At 30.8% G+C, this 11,057-nt stretch overlaps 1 protein-coding gene and 1 long non-coding RNA gene across 2 annotated transcripts; one reads left to right on the top strand and one right to left on the bottom strand.

The window, feature by feature from the left end:
• Positions 1-260: 260 nt before the first annotated feature.
• On the bottom strand, positions 261-4,470 carry LOC108343561 (probable 1-deoxy-D-xylulose-5-phosphate synthase, chloroplastic). The gene is made up of 10 exons (XM_017581915.2): positions 4,135-4,470; positions 3,747-3,875; positions 3,461-3,625; positions 3,233-3,383; positions 2,461-2,732; positions 2,097-2,370; positions 1,658-1,965; positions 1,217-1,498; positions 840-1,124; positions 261-746 (listed from the first exon to the last, which is right to left on the bottom strand). Exons 1-10 carry the CDS (start codon positions 4,279-4,281, stop codon positions 597-599), a joined length of 2,163 nt encoding a protein of 720 aa, XP_017437404.2. The 5' UTR covers positions 4,282-4,470; the 3' UTR covers positions 261-596.
• A 3,525-nt stretch (positions 4,471-7,995) lies between these two features.
• LOC108342640 (uncharacterized) lies at positions 7,996-10,111 on the top strand. The gene is made up of 3 exons (XR_001833404.2): positions 7,996-8,184; positions 8,623-8,650; positions 9,291-10,111. It is a non-coding gene; the product is annotated as an uncharacterized LOC108342640 (long non-coding RNA).
• Positions 10,112-11,057: the final 946 nt, after the last annotated feature.

Raw genomic sequence — 11,057 nt, 5'->3', positions numbered from 1 at the left:
TTGTGTGTTACTAACATTTTAATATTAATTGAGACGCTAACTGACTAGTTGGAACTTCAATTTTTAATATAAATGCAATTAAAGTGTTCATGATAGGTTTGAAGTTGACATGAAGTAAATTCAAACCAATAAGTTAATTGGGTTAGATTGATTCAATTTTTTTTCTTAAAATTTGATGAAAATTGCTTTGCATAAATTAAATAATAGCAAAAATTATTAAAAAAAAAACAGTATGAAACTCCATGCAGAGAGATTGATAATAAAAAAAACTGCATGATGGAATATGATTGGTCTGAATCAATCTCCATTGAATTTAATTGGCTTGGTTCACCCGAATGATTTGGATTCGGGTGAGATTCACTTAAGCTAAAATCCAAACCAGAATTTATTGGTTTGATGGTTTGGTCTGGATTCTCAAGTTGGTCAGATTCATTCAAACCAACCACTGAACAGTCCTACCCAATTAAACTCCTAATGCATCTTCCATGTGTATTATTTTTTTACAAACATCCTTGTATTACACTAGGTGGATCATGGTACTTTTTACCCTGGAGGAATGAAAAGTTGAATACCCAAATCCTCTGCATTTCCTTCTTTCATGTCATCACCTCTAGTGCCTCTCTTGTTTGTCCAAGTAAATTGAACACTGTTGCTGCTATGTGAGATGGTGTAAGACCAGCTGCCTTCAATTGATCACCCGGTGCTCCATGGTCAATGTAACAATCAGGAAGAACCATTGGCCTCCACTGCAATTGTAAAACAAACCCACATCACTTTTCAGCTACATCTAGATAAACATTCATAAAAAGATGTAAAGGTATCATATTTCACAATCTTACCTTCAGTTTTCCATCAAGAAGGCCACCAAGGGCCAAGAACTGAGCAACATGGGATCCAAATCCTCCTATTGATCCTTCTTCCACAGTGATCAAAACCTCATGAGTTTTTGCAAGGCTGCTGACGAGGGAATGGTCCAATGGCTTGCAGAAACGAGCATCCGCTACTGTTACTTGCAAGCCATGATGTTCCAACAAGGAGGCAGCAGCCATACAGTTCTGAACAGCTGATCCATAGCCCAACAAGGCCACTCTTTCCCCTTCAACTAGTATCCTACCTTTCCCAATCTGTTCAAATGTCACAGCACAAATTTTAAGCTGGTTTGCACATTTGTGTTCCTTATTATATCCATAAGGGTATCTCTAAAACTCTAACTTACCTCAAGGGGAATGCCTTTATTCCCTGGTGGTAGTTCAACACCGATGCCATTTCCCCTCGGATATCGGAAACAACTGGGTCGATCATCAATGGCAGCAGCAGTGGCAACCATGTGAAAAAGCTCTGCCTCATCAGAGGGAGCCATCACCACCATGTTAGGGAGGCATGCCATAAAAGTGACATCAAATGCACCGCAGTGTGTAGGACCATCAGCTCCAACTAATCCTGCTCTGTCCATTGCAAATCTTACTGGCAGCTTCTGCAAATCTACATCGTGCACTACCTAGAAACGGACACCGGACACAGAACACATCTTTAGCATTGATTGTAAAGATAACCATATACACCAATCTTGTCTAGACCATTGATAAGAGTAACTCATCATGTTATCACTGACTGATCAAAAGACAAACGTGTTTGAGGGTTGTTATATAGTGCTTACCTGGTCATAAGCTCTCTGCATGAATGATGAGTAAATTGCACAAAAAGGCTTCAGACCTTCACAAGCCAGACCCGCCGCAAACGTAACTGCATGCTGTTCTGCTATCCCCACATCAAAGCATCTCTCTGGGAAACGGCGGAGGAAAGTATTCATACCAGTCCCACCACCCATTGCAGCATGGATTCCAACAATGTCTTTGTCAGCTTCCGCTTCTGCTACCAAAGCCTCTGCAAAATATGTTGTGTACGATTGGGTGGTAGCCTGGGCTTTGAATTGTTTCCCAGTTGCAGGATCAAACTTGGTCACTCCTGCAAAATCACGGTGATGAACAACAGAAAGTGTCCAAAGCGACAAATTAGATTTCATATTTTTGTCTTTAACGGCTTGGAGGTATTTGGTCCATTCAAAGACAGTAAAAAATTTGAGATGCCTCATTTACCATGGTACTTGTCTGCTGCTCTTTCTGCATATGGATATCCACGGCCTTTTTCAGTGACAACATGGATCAGCACAGGACCAGTTGTTTTAGTACTTTTAACTTCATTCAGAATGGCAACAAGATCATCTATGCTGTGACCATCAACAGGACCTATGTAGTAAAGTCCAAGCTCTTCAAATAGTGTTGATCCGGAAGCGCTGATCATGCCACGGGCATATTCATCAACTTTTGCAGCTAACTCGTGCATTTGGCCACCAATTTGTTTAGTGACTCCCTGCAAAAAACTCATTTTGTACAGAATCAGTATCACTAAGACTTTGCAGCTGCACAAGTCCTTATAGAGCATATGAACTGTATTGCTCACCTTAGCAACCTCTCTCAGTTCTCTCAGAGGTCTGTTTGATTGTAACTTACTGAGAGCACTACTCAAAGCACCTACAGGTGGTATGGGACCATCAAGATTAGCAGTAGGTAGGGAGACCTGTTTGTTGTCGTTTAGAATTACAATCATGTCGGAATCAAGATATCCAGCGTTGTTCATGGCTTCATAAGCTTGACCAGCCGTCATGGCCCCATCACCTATAACAGCAACCACGTTGTTCTTGTCTCCTTTCAGATCCCTCCCAATAGCCATTCCTGTTTATGCAGAAAATAACATGCAAAAGTTATAGCCTAAACACAAAATAATCCTCTTGTGCATTACTGTAAAAAAATGATGTAATTGTAACAAAAATATCTATAAATCTTGGATGTCTAAATGCATAAAACCAAGTCATGGATCTCAAAGGTTCAAGAAGAGAGACTATTTCTGACTTCTCGGACTCAACTAAATCAACCTATTGATTGAATCATTTGTCAAAGTTAAGAATACAGTAAAATCTTTAATTTTATATCCAGAATTTAAATTAATGAAATAAAGTATGGCCTTTCCCCATGATGTAGAAAGAAATATCTGTAAAAATGTGATCAATTTATTGAAATCATTCTCGATATCAAATCCCCAATTAATATCTTGGGAGTAGAGCATGCTTCAACTCCCAAGCGTATAATTCATATAATATTTTAACTCATTTTTTTGCCTGAGCCAAGTCCTAAAAAACTCTTTGCTAAACTCTATAAGCAAATAGAAGATTTACCCAGTGCTGCTGATATTGTTGTAGAACTGTGACCAGTGCCAAAACAATCATGTTCACTCTCAGAGCGTTTGGTAAACCCAGCTAGTCCATCTGTTTGCCTCATGGTATGCATCCTATCCCTTCTACCAGTGAGTATCTTGTGTGGATAAGTCTGTAAAATCCATAAAAAATAATTTAATTGACCAACTTTCATCCCCAAAGAAATGCAGTTGAAGATAAAAAATCAACCTGATGACCAACATCCCACAAGATTTTGTCTTTGGGAGAATTGAAAACATAGTGAAGAGCAACAGTGAGTTCTACAACACCAAGACTTGATCCCAAATGTCCTCCAGTTCTAGAAACATGAAATATAACATCAGAACGCAACTCCTCCGCAAGCTGATTCAATTCCTGCATCAATGGTCAAATTATAAGAAACAACTTTTCACACACCCATAAAAGTTTTCTTCCCTGTTGCATAATATGAAACATAAGACACACACACATGTGATTGTGTTTTCAATCATTGTACCTTGGTAGAGAAATTCTTCATGTGGATAGGATCGTTTATGGTGTCCAGCAGAGGAGTTGGCGGTTTCTTGGAATGATACTCTCCCATCTCTGATAGAGATGCACACACCCCATGTCGCCTTTTCCTCACCTGCATCAATCCAAAACATGACCAGCATTTCCGTCAGCATGTCCAGTTTCAAATTTGATACTTGGAAAATAACAAAAAATTAAAAAACAGGGAAAAGAAAAGGAAAAGGAATGAAACAAAACAAGACAAAGATAATAGACTGTGATATGACAAGAAGAGAGTGACTAAAGCAGAATTGAGTTGATCGAAAGCTACGAAACTGACGCCATTTGAACACATATGAGTTTCTTGCATGAACAATAGACATGCATGTCCTTACCTGGTTGTGTCTGCGTGGGGATTGTGTGAGCAGATCTACACCCCAATGAGAGTGGGAAGAAGGCAAAGCCAAAGGAGTTGATGTTTTGGGATCAGAAGGTGTTGTCTGTCTGAGATGAAGAGGGAATGATAATGCAGAGAGAGCCATGGGAGAAGATAGAAAAAGGGTAGAAGGGAATGAGATGGTGGAAAGAAATGAACGCGTGACTGAGTGAGTAACAAGGTAGAAGAAAAGACCTGCACTTCACAGCAGTAAGTGGCATTGAGGTGTAGAATAATGAATATAAATAAGGAGAGGGGGAGATTGCAGAGAGCTTAGGAGAAAAAAGTGCAGCAAAGGGAATAACCAAACAGGACCTTATTTTTTATTTATTATTATTTATAAGTAATTTTTATTACAATTTTGTTTTATAAAATTTCTTATTATTGTATAAAACACACTAAATCCTGGTAGGTATAAGTATAGTTGTCTGAACAAAAAAACGTGTTCAAATTTCTACATGCAAATTTCAATGTGTCCGCCGATTGTGTTCCAGTCGATTGTGTTTGAGTGGAAGCACTTGCTTTTCTCATTGGGCCACGTCAGCAACGGATAGAACGATAGATATATCGTTCCCAGTACAAATAAATTTCAAATATATATAAAAAAACGCCATGCGGTTATTTTCTTGTTTTTCTTGTACATACAAATCTTTTCTCATCTACTAAAATAATGAAACTCTCGGTTTATCATGTATTTAAAAATATACTTCCTGTATTTTATTTTTCTTTTCTTTATTAATTGAAGTATAAGTTATTCATTTGTCACTTTTGTATGTATACTTTTTTATATGAAGAATTTTTATAATTTCTTTCTTTTTGTTAAATTAGTTCTTTTTAAGTAATTGTTTAGTTTAGTTTTTTATAAAGGTATTTTCAATGAGTATAAATATATTAATATTTTTAGATATTTATTTCTTTGTTTACTTTTTATAACACATTTTTTTGGAAATAATTTTTTTAATAAATATAATTATGTTAATATTTTTATTTAATGTTCATAGCAATGTTATATTGTTATTTAATTTTTTATAACAACATATTTTTATAAGTGTTCTTTTTATTTAAATTTTTAAATCATTTTGTCCAGGAATTATTTTAAATAAAATATAATGATGTTAATGTTTATTTAATTTAATTATTTGGTAATTATATTTAATTTTATACTAATTTTTAAAATTTTAGATAATTTTTTTAATTTGTTGAATTTGTGTAATTTGTAAATTTTTTAGAAGCAATTTTTAATAAAAAATTTATATTCATTAAAAACTCGAGTTTGTGGACTTAAATTAAATTGATTATAACGCTTTAAATTTAATAATTCGAAAATAACTTCACTGATTGGCTTGAACTTTTCATTATATTTGTTTTTTTATTGGACAATTTTTTTACTATATTTGTTAGTTTGAACTTTCTAATAAGTAAGGAATTTTTTTAATGATCTAAATTTTTATTTATAAAATATTTATTTCTTTTATTAAATTATGCTATATCTATATTAAGACATATTTGAATATATATATATAGTATGTTACCACAGTGAACATATTTACACGCGATAATAATCATTATATTTCTCATCTAAGTGTTAAAGTTTTAATTGGTTGTCCTTCCTTTAGATTTATTCCTTTTCACTAAGATGTGGATTGTGTCATTCAAATTTGATAACATAATGATTAATTTTCTTTGATTATACATCTCTCATGGTCTTATTCAGTATTTTTTTTTTTGTCTATATACTCGTGTAATTATTAACATTTTTTATTGGAGATGAATATGAAAATAATATATATATATATATATATATATAATATAATATGAATTACATATATTTATGTATTAACCGAGTAATTGCATTTATTAATAAATTTCTTATTTTTAAATAAATTTATTGTTTTTTTAGTTAGCTTTCCGTATTTTCAATGTTACATCATTATTTTTTGCAGAAGTTTCTATATAAGTAAATAATATTGTTGACTTAATCTATTTGTTTATTTTAGATTTATTTATTAATATATTGTACGAGTAATTGAACCTAAGTCAAAAGTGATTGTTTCAATAAGTTTTGTGTAATGCCTTAATAATAATTTTTTTAACTCATATGTCAAAAATATTATATGTCTCTTACTCAGCCAACAATAATAAAAATAATAAGAAATATTTTATTGATGTCATCATTTTATGCCATAAACATTTAAAAGTCCAAAATACTTTATAAAATAATATAAAACAAAAATGTATACGATCTTGTTTGTTTTTCAAAACCAAATTCATCGAAATATGTTTTTGAGGTTTGACAATGAAATTTATGAGTCATTATATTTATTTGTGTTTATAGAGAAGAGTACTTTTTTGTTGATCAATACATACCTAAAGTTTAATAATAAGAATGTTCATCTGAATCCTTTGGATCTTATTTGTGTTTCTTATTAATCAAAGTTGTTTTTGTATATTTAACTATATTAATGGTTAATTATGTGACTAGTACTATTAACTATGATACAGTACATCTTTAACAATAATCACAACATATATATGCATTTTATATTTATTATATGTTACAATAACGATCTGGATGTTGTTTATGTCACACAAAAATTATAATAACACAATGTATAACTGAACTAATACCACAAAATTTGTATGTCTTTCTCATACTTTAAGTTATTAATTATATAGATATTTCTTTATGTTTACACATTTTAGGCATAAAAATATAAAAACACATTTCTAACAAAATTGAAACATAAGTCTTGCACTTTCATATTATATTTTTATTTGTCTACCAATTAATACATATATTATTATAAAATTCATCTAATTAGCCAGTACTATAATTAAATAATTAAAATAATAAAATAAAAATATTTTAAATATTGTTATATCAAAATAAAAATATCACATAAAATTTAAATGGTAGTTAAAAAACCATGTTCATAACTAAATAAAAAGTTTAATTAAAAATATGAACATAATTACAAAATCTTCATAAAATAAATAAAATCACAACAACTACTTGAAACAAAGAAAAATAATTTACATCTTAAAAAAAATACAAAGGTAAAAATTGAAATAATGGATCCTTAAAGAAACTGAGAAACAAAAATTGATGATTATTTATTTATTTAGGTAAATAAAAGGAGAATTGGATTGTTCTGGTAGATTAAGAATGTATAAAAAGAGTCGTGGAAGTGGAAAAGTTGAAAATTAATTTTAAAAAATAATAATAATAATAAGTTATATGGTTTGAATTAATGGAAAGATGATGAAGTTCAATAGAAAGTTTATTGGTTGATGTGATCCATTAAGTTGAATTAAAGAAGGTTAGTAGGTGGTTGTCAAAATTATCCCTTTAAGTGTGTTTTTCAAAATATAAACATTTTTCAATAAAAAACTAATTGGAATAATAAAATAAATTATTTATTACAGAATATTAATTATTTAAAAAATATATTTATTAATCATTTTTAATAATGATAAAAAATAATAGATAGAGATATTTTAAAAATTAAATGCTAAATATAATATTGAATTAGTAATTTATCAAATAATTATCTCAAATGTGTTACTTCCTCTTTATTTTATATATATATATATATATATATATATATATATATATATATATATATATATATATATATATATATATATATATATATATATATATATATATATATATATATACTACAAAAATAATATATTATAGTAGGGGTTAAATTTCCGGGGTTTTGAAAACTTCAGGTACCTCTAGCGGTTTTCCTCCAACCGTAGTTAAGTTTTCAATTATTTTTTAATAAATCTTCGAATCTTTCTTATTACCTCACTTTCTTCCTTCTTCTTCATTTTTCATTTTCTTATTCACTGTCCTCACAGTTTCTCTAACCTAGTTGTCCAGTTTCCATCTTGCATGTGTTCACAGTTCACCACCGTCTCCTCTCCACTGCAGTTCTCGACTTGCATTCCTTTTTCACGATTCCTCAGGGAGTGTGCGACACTATCCTTCGCTTCACCGGTAAGTTCTCTTTTTCTGGATTCCCTAATTGCTTCGCTTCTCGTTTGAACTCCATTTTCCATTTCGTTACACTATTCTGAAAACCCTAGAAATTAGGGAACCTAATCCCTATTAGAATTTTGCGAAATTAGGGAACCTAATCCCTATTAGAATTTTGCGAAATTAGTTTTACAAATGTGGATAGAAAATAGGGTTGGATGCAAAGATTTTCTATATTAAAGCTTTCACTGTTTTGAAGTTTATGAATCTCGTTCGTTTGTTCTACCTTTCTCTTGCTTTATATGCACTTTCAATTTTCCTATTAGACCTTCACTATGACCTGTTTTGTTAATTTGGCTATTTGGCATAAAGCATTTTTTATTTCGCTTTAATTAAATAGATTATGAAGTTATATGCACAATGTTGTTTCTTTTCTGAGTTTTTTTTTTTGTCTGATAGAGTATGTTCCTCCATTATGCAAAAGAAGGTACTTGTTTCTTTCACATTCTCCTAACATATTTTATAATCTTTTCTTTCAAGATAAAGAATTTGCATAAAGTATGTTTCTTCAGGATCATTGGTTGTTATTCGGAAGTGGAGTTTATTCATGTACTTTGGTTGTTGTGGTCTGTTTCCAATTTGCTCTCCTTCATGTAGAATACTCACCATCGTCACCATATTTATAACAATTGTTTTAGTAGGCTTTAAAAAATGAACTTGTCTCAATTGGATCATAGTTATGACAACTTTTCCTACTTAAAATCTTCAAAAAGTTTAACAAGATTGAAATAGAAGTTGACTGGAAAGATGAAAGGCTTGTAAAGAGATTAATAAAATTTTGGGAACCGCGTGTGAAAAAGTATATATATATATATATATATATATATAATATTTTGAGATGTAATGTAAGAGATATATCAAGTTAATTCTCTCTGAGGTCCATGATAAGATCATTTTTCTAAAGACTAAATATGCAAGTTTCAAATCACTTACAACCTCTAATGGTTATACAAAAAATTTTTAGCTACACAGTTGCCCCAATCCTGTACTTTTGTTAACAGCTACTTATTGAAGAAGTGCTAGGAGTTTATAAAGATTACTAATCTTTTACCTTTATGATAATCTAGAGATTTCAAGGACGCACTTACGATGTGCTTAATTCCTGAGGTTGATCTTGAGTTGGAACCAAATGGTTTGTCTTTCCTTTTTCTCTTCAGCTTGGTGTCCATGACAATAGAGCTGCTGCAGCATCCAATTGGTCCGACAGAGGGGTTGCAGCAGCTAATGTCTTCACATTTGACTGAGTTCTTACTTTCATTGAAAGCTTAGCTGGTTTACTAGCTGTTTCAGAAGACCTTTAGCTTTTGTTGAAGAAAGAATATGATTAGATTATGACTGAGCTGCAGTATTTTATTCATGATCTAATCATCAAATTGTTATATATACTTGACAAATTGTTCCTTCTCTTGAAACTTGTAATTGTATAGTAAAGTTGTTTCTTACCCTGGTTAAGAATTCAGAGGGAAAAAGAAGTTGATCAGTAATTTCGTTTGTTTACGGTTTTTTTATGATTGTTAGGACAATTAGGTATTAAGCTCTTTAGAGTGAAGCAGGTAAACTGTTGCTTAGGAGATCAGGAAAAGCTCCTGATGACATCTCAAGTGTTGTACTGGTTGAGAAGGACAGGTACGCTTATTGAAGGTTCAAAAACATTTGTTAAAATTTCAAGATTAGGAGCTTTAGCATCTATCTATAATGTTCCATATTCCATTCGGTTGTAAAGAGCTGGTGATAAATAAATGTTTTTCTTTTTGCCTCAACGATTTTCATCCAAATTAGATCACCATTTTTGTTAAATTAGTAAGCTTCAACTCATCAGTTTATGCTTGATATTGTATAACAAATATCTCATATTTGAGATCCCTTGCAGTTGTGAATGTCAAATGATCATGGCAATAATTTTATTTTTTTTTTAAAAAATTGATTTTCCGGCGGTTTTGGAAAACCTCCGGTAATTACCGGCGGTTTTGGTGAAAACCCCTGCTAGTATCAGCGGTTTTGAAAACCCCCGAAAATTGCAGCGGTTTTCAAAAAACCGTCGGTACTTGTGACGCTGTTTTTCCCAGCGGTTTTTGCAACCGCGGGAAATGTATTTAGAAGGGGTTAAAACCCCTGGTAACGTGAAAAAAAACCCCTGGTAAAATTGGGTTTTTTTGTAGTGATATATATATATATATATATTATTTCTTACAAATGATCATATGTCACCTATATTAAATAGATACTCATATAAGTTTTAACAATTTATAATACTAAATTATCTAAAGAATTAAACAAGTCAATAACCCAATTATGTTATGATATAACCTAATTTTCACTTGTCATGTTGGTCCTATTATGATTTTTAGTTTTCATGTCATAGCAAATAAATCATGAATTTCATTTTACATTTTTTTTTCTTAAGTAAATAACATCTCATGTCAGGAGTGGATTTTCACTTGTTTTCAAACTGAATAAAAGTTTAATTTAAAAATAAAGATAATATATTTGTTCACTTTTTAAAATGTTAAATTTTGGATGTAGTTATATATAATTCCTTTCATTAAAAACATCATAACATGAATAATTATTGATGATAATAATATTATTTAAGGACATTAAATGTTTTAATAAGTGTAAAAGATAACCATAACAAATGCTTGTTATATATCTTTAAAATAAACTAGTTAAAATAAATGTAACAAATTTTGTTCATTATATATATCAATTCGTATTATTATATACGAAGTTATTTTAACTTATTCAATATTTCTTAGTTTATTCATGAACATATCTGTATCCATTAGTAGTAGACAGAGTTTGTAAAAAAAAAAACATCATTATTAATAATAGTT

This window comes from Vigna angularis, chromosome 6, assembly GCF_016808095.1.
Source record: "Vigna angularis cultivar LongXiaoDou No.4 chromosome 6, ASM1680809v1, whole genome shotgun sequence".
Taxonomy (NCBI): Eukaryota; Viridiplantae; Streptophyta; class Magnoliopsida; order Fabales; family Fabaceae; genus Vigna; species Vigna angularis.
Note: the sequence above shows the minus strand (reverse complement) of the source record. Positions and strands in the feature narration are given on the sequence as shown.

Excerpts from the sequence above, each read along its gene's own strand:
- LOC108343561 (XM_017581915.2), bottom strand. The coding sequence starts at position 4,281 with ATGGCTCTCTCTGCATTATCATTCCCTCTTCATCTCAGACAGACAACA. Across the intron at positions 3,626-3,746 it reads TGAAGAATTTCTCTACCAAG|GAATTGAATCAGCTTGCGGA; the intron begins GTACAATGATTG and ends CCATTGATGCAG. Across the intron at positions 1,499-1,657 it reads TGCAGAGAGCTTATGACCAG|GTAGTGCACGATGTAGATTT; the intron begins GTAAGCACTATA and ends GTCCGTTTCTAG.